Genomic DNA, 19,400 nt, shown 5'->3' with positions numbered 1-19,400 from the left:
GTATCATTCAGATACCCACAGACGTGCTCAAGTTGCGACTGCAGGTTTTCAAACCCATACCTGACCTCCTTTCCCCTTTGGAATTCACCCCCTCCTCTTCTGCCTCTACACCCCTCTCCCCTGCCTCTACTCCGCTGCTCTCCGCTGCTCTCCGCTGCTCTCCCCTGCTCTCCGCTGCTCTCCCCTGCTCTCCCCTGCTCTCCCCTGCCTCTACTCCGCTGCTCTCCGCTGCTTCCCCCCTGCCTTACTCCGCTGCTCTCCGCTGCTCTCCCATGCACTTCCCTCGTCCTCTGCCATCTTGTTCCTCCTAGTCTCTCATCCACATTGTCTTCGCTGACATGCCCTGCTAGAATCACGTTCACGACAGCCTCTCCCAGGGTATCTCCCACATCATACGAGAGAGGTTCGCTCCCCTACCAGCTTCTCCTCTCTCAAGACTCGTGCTCATCCAGGGGAGTTTCAGCCCTCTACAGCGGATCCCGAGCATGGATGCTGCTGCACATTCCGCGGCTGCAGATGACGTGACCGGTGAAAGAGGATGGAGGAGGAGGAGCTGAAGCGATTGAAAGGTACATGATCTACGAAGGGGTTCGGCATCGCTACAAGAAGGTCATTACCCCAAGGTAATTCCCGCCAAGGGAGGGAGATGGGTGGGGTGGGAGCAGGGTGGAGCGCTGGGGGTTTGATCAGTGGAGGGTTGTACGAGAGTCAGTCTGAACTTGATCTTTCTAGGGAGATCCAGCCGTGGGAGGACTCATGCGTAACTTGTTGCAAGTTGCTCGCGCGCACTCACGATGCCCCTAGATCGGAGCCTTCCAGGGCCTCGTCAACGGCCTCGTCCTCACGCCCATCGACACGATCAGGTCGCGCATCATGTTACAGGGGGCAGGAGGAGCCGTCGGCGGCAAGACAAGGAAGGAGGCTGTGGGGAAGAGCGAGGGAGTAGTGCAGGTTGGGATGAAAATCTTCAAGCACGAAGGAGGCGCTGCTCTGTTTCTCGGAGCGCCGCAGCGAATGGCAAGAGGAGGACGTGTTGTAAGTCACGTGACGGGTCTGGCAGGTGTGGATGGCATTGAGAGGAGCTGTCTTCTTCACGGCCCTCGAGGTTTGACTCGACTTACCTTTGCAGTGTGAGGAGTGACGAGTCGCAGCTCGCGAAGAAAACGCTGGGAGTGTCTTCCAGTTGATCAGCTGCCTGTCAGCATTGCCATTGTACAGTAAGGTGAATCGGCGACAGCAACGAGCGGTCCTTGATAAATGGATTATACTTTCATCCATACCTGTCACCCAAAAAAGTCTCTAAGTGTCTCTAACCTTCCTGTACTTTCTCCGACGATGTACAACTTGACCAGTCTTCTCCAAAGATCTCCCTCATCTGACCAGATGACTGCACATTCGCCGCACAAAGCCCAGCAACCGCATTTGATCCGAATAAACTTGAAATTATTTATTTCTATGCAGACTCGTCATCGTGTGCATCCTGTTTTACCGTTTGCTTGCTGCTGGAGTAGAAACACGACCGCCGATCACACCTTTCTTCTTCTCTGCTGGACGCAACACTTGAAATGAGCACATGAGAGTTTCGTCCACGGACATCATAGCCCCCGCATTGTCAAATTCTCCACAGTAATTAGGCGCACTGAACACCGTCACCAACTGCCGTCTCGCAAAGAACTCATATCCATCTTCCACCACTTGATGCGCTCTGACAATGAGATCAAAGTCCTGAGAATATCTCATCAAATTCAGAAATCAAACTCAAGGTATGAACTCACGTGCTTCCGATTGAACTTCTCAACAATGTCAGCCCCAAAGGTGAACGATACACCTCGATCACTCTCAGCCCTACACACGTGTGAATCTTCTTTTCAATCTATGAATCATAGTACCATCCACGGATATTGGGATCAGGATCTGCCCAAAGAACATCGCAAAGCAAGCCAGTGTCTGGAACATCGGTTGGACGCAAAATGCGGCGAATTTGCTCCATGCTGTTCAAATCGGGCGACAATCCTCCATGTATGCAAAAAATCTTATCATCAACCTAAGGACTCAAGTAAGCCATGATGTGCACGCTGGAAACAAAGGAAGAATACAATCGCAGCGATCGGGAGACAATTGAAAACCTAACAAGCAACAGTGAGATTGAATTCAGTCAATTCAAAAATTCACCCACCATATTGAACGCTTTCCAAAGCTTCAAGCTGTAGCGGCGCTTACATTCGTCATAGAATCTGACATGGTGTCAAGCTCATCTGATGGTGCGACGTTTCATACCCGTAGATTCGATTGATGGATGAACATTCATGATTTCCTCTCAGCATAAAAAAGTTCTCGGGGTATTTGATCTTGTAGGCGAGGAGCAAACAGATGCATTCCAATCCTTGAGGTCCTCGATCGACATAGTCGCCAAGAAACAGATAGTTCGCTTCAGGTGGAAATCCACCATATTCGAACAAGCGCAGCAAATCAGGGTATCTGCGAAACATCGTAAGCAACACTTTTCCTTATACCGTAATCAACTTACTGTCCATGTACGTCACCTACTATCTTCAACGGCGCTTCGAGTTCGAGCAGAACTGGTTGTGCCATAAAAATTTCTCTTGCCTTCGTAACTAGTGTTTGAATCTCCTCCTCCTTGAGAGAAACTTGTGTGGCCTAATAACATGATTAGGTGTTGTGATTGAAAAATTGAGGATTTCCGCCTCAAGTTGACATTTCAAATTTCAAGGTAGAAGACGTTAACAATAAAGCAAGATTTCACGGTCGCGTTGATGAATCCTCACCTTCCCCGGTCTATTTCCTCGAACCGCCAAAAGTCTTTCAATAATACTATCCACCGCTTTTTCTGTCTCCCCATCTATTGTCGCAGACATTTTTTTTACCGATTTATGTGAGTTATCCTGTTGCAAGCAATGTCAATATCCATTCTTCATTTCAAATCTTGGAAAGAAAACGAAACAAGATCCTGAACTCACGTTAGCAGAACTATTGAAACAGTGCGATCTTTGGTACAACTGGCTCCGGTCGGCCCTGCCATACAGACAATTAGAATAGCCGTGTCCCCTTCATGGAATATCACACAAGACATTCTGTTGCAGATAATGATGGCAAACGATAATTTCGCAGGACATGCAATAGTATGGATTTCGCTCATGACAACAGTATTGAAACGTGCGGTACTGCAGGGAATAACCCTTCACATACAACAAAATGTGGGGACGAGTTAAGAAAGCGATAGAGCACATTCTAACTTAGTCATACTACTCAGGAGAATGTCGCGTTCCTTCTTCTAGTGACATGGGAGAAAATCAATAATCTTATCGCGCATAATGTTTTGCTTCAACAAGGTCACGACATGAGTTGCAGACACTTCACTTTCACGACTGAAAAGAGTCACTTTAAATGACCACATATCAATAAAATGATTTGATGAGATGAGGCTGTAAGGCGCCCTGATACTGCACTTTCTATCAAAGGCTAGGTTGCGCCTTGCCATCCAAGTAATATCGGTTTGTTCATAAATCTTGCATTTCTAGCGCTGAAAGATCAGTAGATGCAAGTCAGTAGGCCATTCACGGGAAAGGCTGACACTTCTCGCCATGGATTGGAGATGAGAGGAGAGGAGGAGGCGATCAGGTCAACAAGGAAGGCGGGGGGAGTGCTGGCGAACAGGCAACAGCGGAGCCATGAGAGGGGCGGGAAGGGCGGCGGCAGGGAACGACGCGTGACTGGGGGGTCGGGGTCCTGGCCCTAAATGGGTAGGGTGCATAATTGAATGTAGTACCGAAGGGGGGTCACTGCCATGCTGGGGTACTGAAATCAATAGAGATAAGGGTGAGGGTGGGTCATTCGCAGCCTCGAGCGTATGCAGGTTTTGAGATGACCCCTCAACAAATTTTCAGCGAATATCAAACTGTTTCGCCACTGCTCTCAAAAGTTTCAAGTTTAGGAAAGAAATAAACTTGAAATTTGAAAAGTTAAATCAATATATTCAAATTACCAACTTCAGGGTGGGTATTTGTCCGAGCGAGGTATCACAGCCTAATGAGCCAGGTCCTCGAAGACCCTAGGAAGGGTGGGTACTACGTAGGAAAAGGGTGGGTACACACTGTCAGGGGTTATTGGTCGTGGGCCGATATGCGGCTTAACCTTGAGGCTGATATGGGGCTGATAGATAAGGGGGTAGGATCAGTCAGAGCAGGGTCCTGAGCCGTAGGGTGGGGTGGTGGAGTTTGAATTCTTGGATGTAGGTTGTTTGCCGATGGAAATAGGGAAAAAGGGTGGGTACTTTGGAGGGAAGTCACCGGTACATCTTTCAAATCAAGCTTGTTCCAGGGGTGGGTCCCATGGCTAGCTACGATTTGTGTGGTTGGAAGTCATCGGGATGTAATGACTGCCAGCCATCACCGGTGGTCGGACAGTGGACATTCCCTGGGGTGGGTAGTGCTCATGAAATAGGGGTGGAGATATACTTGGGGGTGGGTTGAACGAATTGATCCCTCTAGGATACAGGGGTGGGTCAAGGAATCATTGCATTAGATTCATCGTTCAGGGGGTAGGCGAATTATGAAGTCTGTGTGACAGGGTAGGCACCTCGCATAAATGCATTATGACAGCACTCGAGAAACATTTGACTTCTACACCAACAGCAACGAATGCTCTGAGATACGAGCGTATGATCTTGAGCCCTGCACCGGTACTTGTATCACTACTAGCAGTCTGGAACTAGGAGGGGGTCTGCAAAAGGTTACTAGTAGAATGTGGGGTAGTTGGGGTAGTTTGGGCGGGTAGCTCACAGCATGTGAGCTTCGGATATGGTTTCTGTCTACCTCACCTCACCCACCCCACCAAAACACCCCACCCCTCGAAAATGTCCTGCATCGAAGATGACTCCACCCCGTGTTTTCGTACATTGTGTTCCCTCTGCTACACATGTGATACCCCTACCCCTGTCGCGATTTATCCGAGAGACCACCCACCACTTTCTCATGGGGTCGTATTCCCCAAGTCCCCGGGCCTCTGGATTCTAATTAGGCGGATGACTGAAAAGGAGTTAAGAGAACCCTGGGGGGTGGGTGGTGAGTTTATTGAAGGGGTGGGGTTGAGGCCCGACAACTTGAGCTTGCTGTACGTACCGCCTCACATTTGAAATTCAGACAGATCAATGAACGATTTGGAATATCCCATCGAAATACCTCTTAAAACTTATTATTGTAAGTGTACTCAGGGGGAAGCTAATAAATATTTTATGTGGTAAAAAACTGCAATCAGTACCAAAGTTTTCAAATAGTACCATGATATATACAATGATTGTCAAATTGAGCCATACCGGGCCCGATGGCCGCCGCCCGGCAGGTTCACTGAGAGCAGCAGAGGCTGAGAACTTCAAAGTCTTCCACTATCAAACTTCAAATTGTCCAGACAAATTTGAAACAAAGGAGAAGCCACGATAGTTGGGGGGCCTCAATTTTGCAGTGGGGTGGGGTATGTGGTTGTGGTAAGGGTAGGGTGCTGAAAAACAATGCTGGGAGGGTAACAAGGGGGTGAATCGAAACGTACCGGTCCTTTTCCCTGTTTTCATAGGATCATAAATGGGTAGATAAGTGAAGCAATGCATCTTGACATGTCTGCAGGGGTGGGTGGGTAGTGAAACCAAGTCCTCCGTGTGGTAGGTCAACAGCTCCTTTTACCGGGTGGGGTGGGGTAATTCTGACGTGAGGAGGGGTGGGGTAGGGTAGAAGATACAAGCAAAGAACAGGCGGAGAAGAGAAATGGAGGAGGAATGATTGAAGGCGGATATGCAGGGGTGTAACGCGTATGTTGAGACAGAAAAGCAGGATAAATGTTTGTTTCCCATAACTGATAGAAAGGCGAAGCAATGCGAAGGAGGAAGAGGAGGGGGGATAGGGGAGGAAATGAGAATGCCCATATCATGTTTGAGATGCAAGGAGATAGCTGCAACATCATAATTGAATAATAGTGATGATCAATCCTTGTTTCACTGCTTGTCCTGAGTAGATCACAGAGAAGTAAATACTACACACACAGAAAATGGAGGAGTTGGAGAAAGCTGAAGGCTTGAGAAGTAAGACATCCAATGGAGTAAGGAAGAATTTAATAGAAGAAGTTCCAGAAATGAAGACGGAGAGGAGAGATTAGAATGTACTTAGTGAAGCTTTCCTAATGGATTTGTGACAACTGGATCCATTGATGCGTCCCTCTGCAATTTGCTGAAGAGATTTTTGCCCCAATTTCTCATTTCTCATTGTTGTCGAATTGCGCAAGTCCTGGAGTAGCTTTCATCTAGTTCTCTCGTCTTTGAGGGAGTAACAAGCATCATCTCAGATTTCACACTCGCTCACACAAACACTTTCTGACACCCGATGGAAGTACAACTGATCTTGCCTTGAAGATGTTCCGCTCCGTCCTCTTTGTCGTCGCCTCCTCCTTGCTGGCTGCATCGTGCGTCGAGGCATTTGGCTTGAGCGCGCCTCTTGCTCTCAGAGGCAAGGCTCCAGCCCTGGCAGCCTCTGCCCGCGTTCGCAGCAGTCCTCGCTTGGTGGCTCCCAGGTGAGAAGAGATGTGCAGTTGTGTAGCAGTGTTTGGCAAGAGTGCCAGGAGCAAGTTATGAATGGAGGAGTTGCGAGGCGGGGGAGAAGAGATGAGGGAGGATGGACAAGAGTAGAGGGGAAGAAGAGGAGTCGGATGTGCAAGCTAACGAAGATGTGAAGAAGTGAATTAGCTGATGTTGTTCTCCAGGTGTCAGTCATCTTCGATTCTGGAAGCGAGTGGAAGCCCGATCACCATCAGGGGAACTCAGGGAATGTCGATGTTGGCGATTATTTCCCTGACGAGAACGGCAACGTGGTAGGAAGGGGGAGGGGGAGGTGAACATCAGCGTCTGAGAATGGAACCAGGTCGACTCAACTGGCTTCACGTCAGGTGGACAATGGAGCGAGCGAGGTGCCGGCTCGTAGTCCGATGACTGTGGCTGTAGGAGCCGCGGCGACTGGAGGAGATGCGAACACGAAGCTGTCGAGCATGCTTTCGGCGGACAAGACCGAAGTCAGGACGGTTGAGCGCCTGACTTACGACAAAGTAGAGTTCAAGGTTCCTTCCTCTTCCTGCTTCCAAGAGCTTCAGGTGACTGAAGGATCTGTACGCAGGCCCATCCCTGGAGGATCGACGGAGACTTTGCTTCTGGAGACCCCCGATTTGATCTCCGCATGGTGGGTATGGAGAGGGAAGAATCAGGCTGTGGAGGGTATTAGGGAGAAAGCGAGGATGAAAGAAAGGGCGGGGAGAATGCAGAGGAAGGAGTCAGGAGTGGAGAAAGGAAGCATGTGGAGTATAGAGCTGTTTTAGGGAGAGAACATGATTGTGTATCAAGATGACTGGTACAACAGAACAGTGCCATGGGCGAGGCCTCTACGGAGATCATGATCGAGCCAAACAGGCACGAGATGATCCTGACCCGGCCTGTTTGTGCTTCTAATTTCTCCTATTCCAGCATGACGTTTGAAGACTTCGTAGCTGGCTTCACCCCGGACTCTGCACCAGGGTGGAAGGTCGAGCCCTCCAGCGGAACTCTTCAGCGAAGAGGAGGGGAGCCCCAGGTAGCTTTTCAGACAACCTCAGTGTACTTCTCTTTCCGCATGCTGCTCCTCTCCATCCCTCTTCCCTCTCCTCCTCTCCCCTTTCCTGCTGATTCCCCTTACCGCCTTTTTCGCAGTTCATGGAGGTTAAATACACGGGAAGCATCGCTGACAAGGTGACTGTACTCTCCCTCACACTGCTAGCTGATGTTGGATCGCCTCTTGCTCCTTCCAGGGCGAGAAATTCGGCACTCTCGTCGTGGTCCTCCCTAACGACAACTTCTCGTGGACTTTCAAGTTTCGTTGCATCGTCTGAGTTGCCGAGTAGTTTCAGCTAGTCGGACTTCAAAGTCTCAGCTACTACTAGTAGAGTTTCCGGGCACCGAACTCGGCCCTTGAAGACCGTTCACCGGCGTCACGTTTGACCGTCAATCCTTGAACTCAGCCGACTCCGAGACTCGGCGGCGACTGCCGCTCAGGGCCGCTCAAGCCGGGCGATTCCGAACCCGGGCCGGGGCAGCCGAACTTCGGAAGTTGGCGGCGAGTCGGCCAAGTGGTGCCGTATCGACTCATTGAGCCCGGCTCACGGGGTCGGCAGACTCTGAGAGCCGCCGGGCCGCCGCACGGGCCGCCCGCACTGAAGTGGGCCCCGCCGGCCAGCAAGCCACTCGGAGCCCGGCGCTGATCACGGTCAGAGCAATGATCGGAGTCCGATCGTCTGTGACAAAAAAAGAACGTGACTACAAAGAGACCCACCCTAGCCGGTCTCATGTCAGGGGTTGAAGAGGTTGGAGTGGGGGGTGGGATACACTTGGACCTAGCATTTGTGACTCCAGAGTCCCCTGCGTGCAAGACGGGTACTTTCCCCTTCTTTCTGATGGGAATTCGGGGGTAGGGACGGAGGATCCGGGGGCATACTGTTGCAATTACGTTACCCCCAGGTCACTGATGATCTCAACCGTTGCAAGCCTGAGACTGAGTTATTTCAAGCCCGCCTCAGATTGTACACCCGGTCCTTCTACCATGATTTCAGGGGTGGGTCTCTGCTTGTCTAATACGAAAAACTTAAATTTCAACATCCCGTGTCCCTAGTCAAATCAAAAAAGATTAAAAAGACAACGTTTCGATCAGGAGATTTCCGAAATCACAACGTTTCGAACCAATGTCAGCAGAAATGCTGATGGTTCGCCTACACACATGGAGTGGTCACGTTACTCTTCGCTGTTGTAAGATATTCTTGGGTTCGCATAAGCTTTTGGTCAGCGTCACTACCTCCCAAAGGGGGGTAGTCTTGAACCCCCGGCTTGCGAGTACCCCCCAACTTCCATGTACTACCCCCATTTCTCACCTTCATTTTTCAGACCCATGACCCCTGTGGATTTGCAAGGTGGTCGCCTGGCAGTGGTGACTGCTGCTGTCCTGTCCCCGCCCTAGCCTACCGTCTTGCCACCCTTCGCCGCGTCTCCTCCTGCTCGAAACAGAGGTGGGATAGCCTTGATCGCTCCTCTTTCTCTGACATCCACTAGCCGACCATCGCTGCAAGCAGAGAATTTCTAGGAGAGTTTGTAGAGAACTAAAGTCGGGCAAGCTCGACTTGCTGCGACTTGGACGTCTGTATTCGGACACAACTGACTCGTATCTTGTTCTGAGAAGAGTGGATAGGACCTGAACAAGCGGAACGGACGTGCTAGGATTTCTTTGATGCTCAACGAATGAGACTGTGGGAAGCTTTCTCGAGCTCTGGAGGGCTGACAGATCAAGCTCACATTGAGCAATCGGAGCTCTCTGCTTCCTCCGACTCTGTATCTCTACAGAACGCGAGCGTCTTGCTGAGCCTTGCAATGCACCAGGAGAATCGGCCAAACATCCCCCCGCAAAGCAGGTGCATCGACTCAACGGCGGCAGAGATACAGAAAATCTTGAACTCGAATCAAGCACGTTCATCGGCAGAGCTCCTGCAGTTTTCACTCCCTCTTTCATCCTTCACACCATCACAGACAGCACACTCAAGTCAGACCCTTCCCCCCATCGGCCAGGCCATCCCCTCCATCCAGACTCTTGGACTGTCAACCCCGACCCTTCACAACTCAAACGTCGCTGGCTCCTTCGTTCCGCAGGCCTCTTTCCTTGCTAGACCTCTGGTCTCGATCGCTCCCCCCCTTGACCTCCTTGCGCTCTCTCGGCATATGAGTGTGCATGCTGCTCCCTGCAGGCCTCAACAGACTCCTGGTGCCTCGCAGACGTCCTCCACCAGCTTCTCAGCAGGCAGTCGTGTCTCTATGTTCACATCCGTTGACCCCTCGCTGATCTCGGGATCGTCACGAAGTTTCGCCTCTGCTCCCGCTCAGCCCAGCAGATCATCTTCGGTTAACATGCTCGGCAGCACAACGCACGGGATAGGAGGGGACAGCGACTCGAAGGGGGAGCTGGCGATGGCTCATGGGGACGAGGGGCTGAGCAGGATAGGGCAGAGCAACCAGATTGACTCCTTCCGCCGATTCTTGTACGACTTGATGAGCAAGGAGGTGGTGATAGTGGAGGAGCTGAAAGAGGGAGACATTGCCTGCGACCAGGAGCTGAACCCACTCGCCATCAAAGCATGGAGGGTGCTCAAGATCGACGACTGGTGGGTAGCGGTGAAGCAATGGTTCCAGCACGATGCCAGCAAGTTCAACATGCGAGCGTGAGTTTACACCATCAGTCCCCTCCTCCCCCTCGCTGACTCCCCTCCTTTCCCTCCCTCACCCGCACGCTCCTCTCTATAATTATTACTCCTGCCTCCACACCCCCACCCCCGCCCTCGTCCCCACTTGCCTCCCCTCGCCCCCTCGCACAGGAATTCTCCTCCCCTCACACTTGGTCAGGTTCTTTATGATGCTCCGACGAATCGGCTTCCGACCCTTCAACAAGGCTCCTGCCCCGGCAACGTCAGGGATGGACTATGCTCTCCGGAACAAGTTCGTCAGCGATCACGGCTACATCTTTGACTGTGAGACGCTGGAGAAGTACTGCCAGAGCCGTCGGATCCTAACGAAACTAAAGCGAAAAATGGCGGCGGCAAGCGGCGAGGGATCAGACGATACAATGGAGAGCAACACGACAAGGAGAAAGATCATGGACTGACTTGTAACATCAAGATAATCAAGCGAATTCACTTCATTTGGCTACAACCATGGCATCCACCACTTGTACATCTGACTGAGGTTCTCAGGGTCAACTGCCTCTGCTATCACTGCTCTGACTTGTCCGCTCACCGACAAGAGCTGCCTGATGTCTCGCCGGTCTGGGAACCTCGTAACCTCCCCCCGTAGCCTCCGCTCGCATTTGCCGAGCTTCTGCGTGCTTTCACTTTGATGCCGGTCACTGTCCTTCTTGATCCACTCGACGAGGGGGTCGTGAGCGAAAGTTTCCAGCACGTTCATGAGCGAGTCCCAATTGTCTCTGAGAATCCTCATGGTTACAGTGCACATGCTAGTGAAGGCTCCCTTGTACCCGCACACGCCCATCGGGTCGATCATGTTTGGGGTCAGGCGGAAGGGAACTCTTTCCGGCACTTGGAGAGTTTCGCCTTTGTTGAAGATGCAGGCAAAGTCCACGTGGATACAATCGCCAGACGTTGACTCGATCAGAATGTTCTCGGCATGCCTGTCGCCCAGGCCGATCACATAGCCGACCATGCTCCATACGGCGGTTGAGCGAACAAACGCGTTGCGAGCCAGCACCCAGGTAGCTGGATCTCTGAAGTTGTTCAAGAACCACTTGTGGAAGATTGGAGGATACTTGTTGGTCAATAGCCTGTAGAAGTCTATCTCGTGGAGATCTCCTTTGGGCTTTAACCGCTTTGAGTACATGTCAGATATCTTCTTGGTGCTGTGGTAGTCCTTGCCAAACTCTGACTCGTAAAGTGCGTTCAGGATCCCTCGAATCACGTTCGTGTTGTTCACCCACTGGATGATACCGTTGGTCTCGTTCAATGGAACAACAGCAAATGTTCTTATGCAAAGATTGCGTTTCCTGGAGTCACTGTCGTTGAGCAGCAAACGATTAATCATCGTGTTGAAGTCCATCATCCGACTGTCTTTTCTTAGATCATCGTTGGGCTTGCATAGAAACCTGTAGCCCTTTCCATCACTGCCAAGGATTCGCACAACAACAGGTTTTTGAACTGATTGCATCACTTCGACCTGCTCTTCGAAGTCCTTCACAAAGACAGAGTTCTCTGGATAGGGATTGTGCGACATGCTTGCTCTGCCATCGCAGGGCAGGACTGGGATCAACATGGCTTGCTCAGGCATGAGGATTTTGTTCTTCATCTGCGGCGATTTCATCATTCGGATCAGGTTGACGCCTTCCTGCTGTATGTTCATCGTCTTGGACTTGAGATCCTTCTTCCACGCTACATTGCAGAGTTTGACCAGCTCGTCCACGAAACCGTGCCTGTGATCTTGCCCGATGTACGCTTTCAGGATGTCCTCCACTTTGCTGCGAAGGTTCTGGTCGTTCTTCAACTGATTCAACGCCATGGTCAAGGCTTCTCTCGCCGGTTTCCTGCGAGGAGGTTGATTCGACCTGACGACAGCAACCATCTGCCACAAGCACTCGGCTGGATGCTTGATGAAGACAGACGCGATGATGCTGATGAGACACGAGAGAACGTCTGGGTCCGTATGACAAATACGTGAAATAAGTTGCGAGAACACAGACAACCATGTGTAAGAAGGAACATTGCTCTTCATCTTCTGAAGGGCTTGATGGAGCTGCTTCTTTATCTCTGGTGAAACGCTTGGGTTTTCCGCGTTTTCAAACCATAACGTAAGCAGTCGTGGTAAGGATTGGAAAATGTACTTGTGCCCGTATTGAAGGCTGGTCGCGTAGTGATTCAGGATGGAAGGAAGGAGTTGACTGTCTTTTCTGTTTGTGACTCGACAACCATTGTTGCCATTCCCTTCGAACTTACTTGCACCTGTTCTGTCTGGAAAGAGTGAGATGTCGAAGAAATGCCCAAGAAGAAAGTTGATTTTCTCTGATTCTCGATGGTTGGCAGGCAAACGTGTGCAATGCTCTTGAAAATTTTCAATGATCTGAGAAATCTCTTGCATTCCCAGCTCTTGGGTCCACTTCCAATGGAGCACGATCGCCTTGGCAGTTATTCCCATGTCACTAGTAGGCGACTGACTATGGATATCGATGTATTCCCTCAGGACTCGAACCGCGTCATATCGCTCCATCGGATTGCTCCACTTCAGCTTCGCCCTCTCAACGTGAGCCTTTAATGCCCCGTACCTTTCTGCTTGCATGATCGCACTATGTGCTGTACTTTCATGCCCAGCATGTCGAGCTGCCTTTGCAAAGTAGAGCCAACTATCAGCCACTTCTGCTTTGAGATCCAACATTTGAAAGAGCACACGTCGCAGAGCAAGCAGAGGCTCTCTTCCCATCAGCCCCGCCTGTGTGTGCTCAAACCTCTTTTCCCATGAGCTCTTCACAGTCTCAATGACCATCCTCTTTGCGTCTTGGCTCTTGTCTGCTTGGCTAAAGAAAAGATGCAGGACATGTTCGATTTCTGTCAGCATGTGCAGGCGCAATATAAGAGGATACGCCCTCTGATATGACTCCATGCTGGCTGCGGCTAATGAATCCAGTACCGACTGACGAGCTCTACGTATTTGCTTCTTGCATGATGATTCCTCGCCCTTGTGAAGAAGGAGCAAAACTCTTGCAAGATGATTTTGGAAAGGAGTCTTGATAGACGTGTCTTGTAGACTTGTTTCATCCAAGTGTTGTTGGATAAGATCCCATCTCCCAAGTCTCCAAGACGATTGCAACGCGTAGGAGCGAAAGTTCGTGGCCTCGTTCGGGTATCGGGTGATTCCACCTTCGGCATGCGTCAACATGGTGTGAAGATGTCCAAGGTTTCGTAGACAGCACAGAAGGCCGTGGTGGTTTCTGATGGAGTCGGGGGCTTGCTGTAAGGCTTGTTCATACCCTGCAAGTGCTGAGGTCCAGTCTCCGACTATCTCGCTATCCAAAATTGTTTCCTCTAGGCTACTACGTTGTCGCATCTCTGCAACGCCCGTCAGATTGTCAGCGTCTTCCAACCCAGCGTAAATATGTTGCAGCAGCTCCAGAGCATGATCATCGATCAGTCGAGACCTGACAGCTTGCCCTGAACTTTCGCGGTCAGCGTTACCTCGACTCCATTCTTCTCGAATTGCTGTCTCCAAGTACATGAGACTTCGATCAAACGCTGCGCAGCGATATGATGTCTCTGCAAGAACTCGCTTCGGAATCGCGAGAAGGAATTTTTCGACGGATTTTGCTTGTTTACGCAGGTCGTTAGACACTTCATTTGGCATTTCAGCTTTCTTGGTGGTCTTCTCGAGCCATCTTGTGAGAGAATCTATCAAAGAGAAAACTGTCTGCGTCATTCCAGTGAACTTTTCTTGAGTTTCTTCCCAGTTTGAAACCGAAGTCATTCCTTTTGAGATGCAGTAATTGGTTTTGCCCTCACAGATGGCATGACTGAATTGCTGGTCAACCGTGACAACCATGTCATCACCGATGAAACCAATACATCTCTTCTCTCCAAGAATCTTCAAGAAAAGTTTCGAGTTTGAGTGTTGTTGCAAATTTCGCTGATCTCCAGATGCGCTCGCCAGGACAAATCGTTTTCCATTATGCACTTTCTTCACAACTCCCTCATCTATCAGATCTTCAAGTAATTTGACGTCTTGCAGTACCAGAAGCAGTTCGTTTCGGATAATATTACAATCCGTCTCATCTCCGAAACGTATGATATTCAAAACTGCATGCGGCAAAACATGTAATGAAAGCGAGGTGTCATACATCACTACTTTTTGCAATTTCTGTAACAATTCACCAATTCTTCCATCGCACCTTTGTATCACATCCCTAGTAAATAACCGCACCCAGTAATCAAATCGAATGTTATTGTTGTAAATAGGATACTGGGTTGAAGATGGGGTTTCTTTCAGGATGAGATTTCCGGCAAGGAAGGGGCTGATAATCTGCTGTACGTCTTTTGGAATACGATCCCAATTCTTTCTCCCCCTGATATCATCAGGATTCGTGGTGTAATGATTTGGGTGCTGAGACATTGACCGTTGAGAAAATGTCTCGCGTAATGGAATGTTCCTTGTGGGTTTAGACGGAGTTTCAATATCGGAAGTCTGCTTGCAGCCAAGAAATCGCAGAATTTCCTGTATAGCAAGCTGAGCAAAATTATTTGCTTTTGTTCTCTTTGCCATGTTTGCCCTGGTTGGTCCAACATCAGGTCCACTTCGAACAATCTTGACGAGATGATTGACGACCAAGTCAAGAGCAAACTCGTCAACATTCTCATCAACTTTTGATTCATCTTCCCTGGAACAGAATGTTATGAACGTGGAATGCAAATCTTTACAATGACCTCTTGATCAGTCCAATACGTGAAGGATCTATAGCTCCTATCTCCCCCAGACATTCACTGCTCAGAATCCTCAGGTCTGTCTTCCCGATTGCGCATCTTCGTAGCAGGACGCTGATAAGCTCCTTCATGTTGGCTATGGCTCTCAAACGAGCCTCGTCCAGGGAATTTCCGTCAAAAATCTGGAAGAAAGCTTCTTGTTGAAGTCTGCCAGACGCAAATGAATAAGATTGAGATTGCCCAAGCAATTGATACAAACTCACCGTAAAGTACTTTTCAGCTCCAGCAAAGCATATGTTTGAACAACTTCGTCGTCGCAGCAAAGCCCAGTCACGTGTCGGTGTATCAGGCTTGCAACATCGTCGACATGTTGTTGTTTTCGCAGAATCTAAGATTTCTAAGTCACACAGTGAAAGAACTCAACGTCACTCATTCACCGAGTCCACTTTCTTGAGCTTTGCATGTTTTTGTGGGATGTATGGAATGTACTTGATTTCCTCTTTCAAACTTTCATACCACGACACAACAATCAACTCAAGTGACGGAGCAACTTTGTCAGGATGCTTTTCAGCCAGCGCCAACAACGTCACCACAATCTGAGTTAGACTGAAAGCAAACAATCTTCAGCCGCCAAGACTCGCCATGCTTTTGAATACCTTCGTTGTAGCTGAAGACTAGACGGTCCTGAGGTCTCAATCAGCTTGTGCCAGACTTCGCAGCAAAGGTCTTGAAGTCCAATAATTTGCTGTGCGCACTTGATTGTGGAAATGAGCATAGGGAAGACTTGATCAAGATACTTTCCCAGCAATGGAATCGTGAATTTTATAGCCTGCAATCAGGAGTGATTTGCGGAAGTGCGTGATCGTGAGGTATTACCTTGAGGAACTTGATTTGGCCTGTTGTACAATCCGACCTTTCATTGACACGGAAATTTTGCATGGTCTGGTCATGAATGAAGCGAGAGTAGAAATCTTTCAGAGGTGCTGATTTATGTAAAAGCTCGATGGCCTGTGGTACGTGTGACGTGGAAATCAACACGGACAATCCTTTTACCGGTATCTTAAAGCCCTTCTCCAAACTTGCATATGTTGATCGTGGAGCGTCAACCAGACAAGAACATAGTTTGTACATGACCCATGACGAATATTCTTGTTCTGTTGCACCATCATACGAAGCAATCTGAATGTGGAGAGTTAGCCACAACAGAAATGAAGTAAAACAAACTTGCCTCGAGCAATATACCACTCAGAATATCATATGAACGTATATCTCTTGCAAGAACATTGAAGTCCGTGTCAAGGAAATTTGCGATGGAGATTTTTGCAGTTTCAAACTGGTCGTTGCTTTCCTTTGGAAGAAGCAATATATATCTCACAACTTCTATGAAGTATCCACATACAAGCTCTGCCGCATTTGACATCTGACCAATAGACTTACTTTCGATGAAAGGCACATTTCGTTAGCGAAGACCTGCATTTTCTCGGCCATCAATTCTAATAACTTTGTATCCTTTCTCACGATGATTTTTGGCAAGACATGTGGAATAGCAAGCTGAAATGAGGAGGATCAGACTTGAACGTGTTCTCCGATTTCTATAGAAATACCATACCTGTAGAATTTCGGAATAGGTAGAGAATTTTTCATCTGCAAACAGAGATCCAAAGGCCAAAACAAGATCTTGACTACTTTGAATGCTATCTGAGACCGGTTCAAGAAGGCCGTTCAAACTTGTGGCGTTGCTGCAAATCAGTTCTATGACCTGTAAACCAATCACAATAGGATCTCATGTAATTGAACAAAGCGAACCTTCATTTGACGAGCCTCTGCAATTCCTTGTAAAGCTGCGTAGGAAAGGGAAGACAATTCAAACATCTTCAAGCTAAGAAATTGAACTGAGATCAAGGACAAATCTGACACAATTGCATTAACTATCTTCTCAAGATCCTGGCTATCACTCTTGCACTGTGCAATTCCCAAGAATCCATAAACCATCAAGCAACCCTTGACAATCGATGCTCCCAAAGAAGATGGTTCAACTTTCGACAGCGTTGCCCGAATCTTGTTGAGCATTTTTTCTATTTCTTCTATCATATTGTTCGATTTTGTAAGCTTGAGAAGCATTTTACCATCGCCTGTGAGTCAGACTATAAGATAGTAATCAAACAAATCATATCTGACCTGAACTCAACAGTCCAAGAAATGCAGCAGCACATTTGCGCACTTGCAAACTTGTGTCGGGATGCAAAACCAAATCGAGGTATCTTTGAATTCCTGCGAAGTGTCTGATATGATCATCATCCGACAATTCCAGCAAAACTGGAATCGACTGCAATGCAGAAATCATCAACTCATCGTTTCCAGGAATAGGATCGTTGACAATCTGAGAGACTTGTTTGATTGCTCTAATCATCAAGTCAGAATGTTTTTGAGATATTTGACCTCTGGACTTGTTTATTTGCTGAGTCCCTAACTCTTCACCGTGTGCACTAAACGTGACATTTTCCATCATTTCTAAGTGGCATTGTGGAGTTCTCATTTTTTTGACAAAATCTCGCAGATCACTTGACTGATTGGCTACATTGAAGCTTCGCCTGACTTTTGCAAACATGGCAACTAGTATCCGTGCCATGGACATCGGGATAAACTTGCTCAACAGTTTGTTATTGGTCTTCATCAGTCTGCAAGAAAAAAAATCAGAAGGAGTAACAGAACCACAGTAAAATACTTTGTTAATATTTCCATCATCGTTTCTATTCGCTCCGCAGGGATTTCATACAAAAGCACAAGATCCGCGATGTGTTGAACAGCCTGAGCAGCAACCTGCTCATTTTTGGAGTTCAAACACTCATGGAAACAGTTTGTTGCAAGGTCGGCATCGGAGAATTTGTGGTAGGCTAAAATTTGGATTAAATACATGTGTTCTTTTTCCTCAATATTTGATATTCCATTCACCAGGATTTTGACTGTATCAGGCTTGAAAGATTGCAGGGTTCTAATTCCATATGTTCTGATTGATTTAGGATTCAATAAGCATTTAAAGATCTGAGACAATGTCATTGAGAAATTTACAAGTACACAATCAGCAAAATACTCACTTGCAGTATAAATGATCTTGACTTCTTTGATGTACAGGTTTTAAACATCTCAGACAGAGTTTGATCAACAGAATTCACAAGAAATTCTCCGGCAAACTCAAGATCTGCGTCCCCCAATATTTTGACAAACGTTTCAATTTGAATAAATTCCTTCAAAGAGTCGTGCATAGATTCATCTTTCCTTGGGGATCGCTTCCGCTTTCTGGCGCTCTTTTTCAGAGCGTTTCGTAAGGAAATCCAATAGAAAAGAAGCAGCAAATCTGCCGCGCTTACGATTGAAGATTTGGTATCGTAACCTATTCCCAGTTGCATAGTTTGACGTTTGGACTCTGTTAATCGTGTATATTCGTGTAAGGCTGCAGAGATTGATTCAAAATAAACTTGCTCCTTTCCGAGGAATAGTGGGTAAGTGTTAAGAGTACTTTCACAATCAAACTGACAACTTGACACTGGTTTTGAATGAGCAAAGTGTCGCATGAGGTAGTTTGAGTGCTGCTGGGAACCATTGAACAACTTCAGATTATTTCCTACTGTCTTCACAAGAGCGTTCTGAAGGCTCTCGTCCCCGAAGAACTCATTTAGTTGCAAAGCTAATGCTACATTCACTGGCGAAGAAGAAAACATGTACTCCATCCCTGTCAATATTCTTTCTTTCATGCTTCGGTTCAGACCCAATCTCAGCAGCGCTTGAGAAAGCAGAATTGGCTCCTCATAACTCGTCATATTCACATCAGCTGACATCTTAATTACCGCTTTGCTGAAACAATCGATCATTTTCACAAATATGGGATCTCCAATCAGATTTTGGCTGAGTTCTTGGTGTCGCATAGCAAGAAGGTTGGTCTTAATACCCCATACCAGGCCCTCAAGAATATCATCACTCTCACTCATTGGAATAGGAAACGATTCCAGTAGTGTGCAAAGCAAATTCCAAAACGTAATGGTACAATCATTCAAATTCTCACAAAGATGACTGGTGCATACTTTCCAGATTCTCCTGTACCCAAACAAAAAAAACATTAAAATTAAGTTTCTAGGAGAGAATTGCTCAGTACCTAACTTTATCCTGAAAGAAATGTGGAGCAATGCAGATAATACGATGAAAAAATGATTCAAGCGAAGAACGCAATGCTGTCTTGTTCTCATAATCTTCACCACAGATGACGCACTCAAGGTTATGATTTTCTTGTTGACTTATCTCTTTCAAATAGTTTTCTAGACACATCAATTTAGCTGAGCTTGTGTCTAAGCTTGTTCGGTTTGTTCGTGAAATCTTCTCAT

At 48.0% G+C, this 19,400-nt stretch overlaps 5 protein-coding genes across 5 annotated transcripts; 3 read left to right on the top strand and 2 right to left on the bottom strand.

The window, feature by feature from the left end:
• Positions 1 to 573: 573 nt before the first annotated feature.
• Positions 574 to 1,187, top strand: GUITHDRAFT_121538 (hypothetical protein; the record flags this gene model as incomplete). The annotated part of the gene is made up of 5 exons (XM_005819229.1): positions 574 to 623; positions 733 to 760; positions 805 to 951; positions 1,061 to 1,105; positions 1,152 to 1,187. The coding sequence occupies 5 exons, from the start codon at positions 574 to 576 to the stop codon at positions 1,185 to 1,187; spliced, it is 306 nt and encodes a 101-aa protein (XP_005819286.1).
• Positions 1,188 to 1,250: 63 nt separating this feature from the next.
• On the bottom strand, positions 1,251 to 3,035 carry GUITHDRAFT_98643 (hypothetical protein). Its single transcript, XM_005819228.1, has 9 exons — positions 2,979 to 3,035; positions 2,787 to 2,903; positions 2,528 to 2,658; positions 2,278 to 2,478; positions 2,177 to 2,234; positions 2,097 to 2,126; positions 1,890 to 2,044; positions 1,776 to 1,845; positions 1,251 to 1,725 (listed from the first exon to the last, which is right to left on the bottom strand). The coding sequence occupies exons 2-9, from the start codon at positions 2,874 to 2,876 to the stop codon at positions 1,486 to 1,488; spliced, it is 975 nt and encodes a 324-aa protein (XP_005819285.1). The 5' UTR covers positions 2,877 to 2,903; positions 2,979 to 3,035; the 3' UTR covers positions 1,251 to 1,485.
• Positions 3,036 to 6,412: 3,377 nt separating this feature from the next.
• GUITHDRAFT_156373 (hypothetical protein) lies at positions 6,413 to 8,005 on the top strand (the record flags this gene model as incomplete). Its single annotated transcript, XM_005819227.1, is given in 10 exon segments — positions 6,413 to 6,576; positions 6,588 to 6,591; positions 6,769 to 6,870; positions 6,921 to 6,945; positions 7,001 to 7,113; positions 7,170 to 7,232; positions 7,410 to 7,459; positions 7,514 to 7,619; positions 7,736 to 7,774; positions 7,834 to 8,005. The coding sequence occupies 10 exon segments, from the start codon at positions 6,416 to 6,418 to the stop codon at positions 7,912 to 7,914; spliced, it is 744 nt and encodes a 247-aa protein (XP_005819284.1). The 3' UTR covers positions 7,915 to 8,005.
• Positions 8,006 to 9,830: 1,825 nt separating this feature from the next.
• Positions 9,831 to 10,756, top strand: GUITHDRAFT_156372 (hypothetical protein). The gene is made up of 2 exons (XM_005819226.1): positions 9,831 to 10,281; positions 10,463 to 10,756. Exons 1-2 carry the CDS (start codon positions 9,971 to 9,973, stop codon positions 10,719 to 10,721), a joined length of 570 nt encoding a protein of 189 aa, XP_005819283.1. The 5' UTR covers positions 9,831 to 9,970; the 3' UTR covers positions 10,722 to 10,756.
• Positions 10,757 to 10,762: 6 nt separating this feature from the next.
• On the bottom strand, positions 10,763 to 13,216 carry ATR (Rad3 DNA damage checkpoint; the record flags this gene model as incomplete). Its single annotated transcript, XM_005819225.1, has 1 exon — positions 10,763 to 13,216. One exon carries the CDS (start codon positions 13,214 to 13,216, stop codon positions 10,763 to 10,765), a length of 2,454 nt encoding a protein of 817 aa, XP_005819282.1.
• Between the last annotated feature and the right edge of the window lie 6,184 nt (positions 13,217 to 19,400).

This window comes from Guillardia theta, assembly GCF_000315625.1.
Source record: "Guillardia theta CCMP2712 unplaced genomic scaffold GUITHscaffold_237, whole genome shotgun sequence".
NCBI lineage: Eukaryota > Cryptophyceae > Pyrenomonadales > Geminigeraceae > Guillardia > Guillardia theta.
The sequence above is the reverse complement of the archived record's forward strand: the minus strand, read 5'-3'. Positions and strand labels throughout refer to the sequence as shown.

Coding starts and splice junctions, on each gene's coding strand:
- GUITHDRAFT_98643 (XM_005819228.1), bottom strand. CDS start 2,876: ATGTCTGCGACAATAGATGGGGAGACAGAAAAAGCGGTGGATAGTATT. Junction 2,045..2,096: donor GTCTCCCGATCGCTGCGATT/GTATTCTTCCTT, acceptor TTGAGTCCTTAG/GTTGATGATAAGATTTTTTG. Junction 1,726..1,775: donor AGAAGTTCAATCGGAAGCAC/GTGAGTTCATAC, acceptor AGATATTCTCAG/GACTTTGATCTCATTGTCAG.
- GUITHDRAFT_156372 (XM_005819226.1), top strand. CDS start 9,971: ATGCTCGGCAGCACAACGCACGGGATAGGAGGGGACAGCGACTCGAAG. Junction 10,282..10,462: donor AGCAAGTTCAACATGCGAGC/GTGAGTTTACAC, acceptor ACACTTGGTCAG/GTTCTTTATGATGCTCCGAC.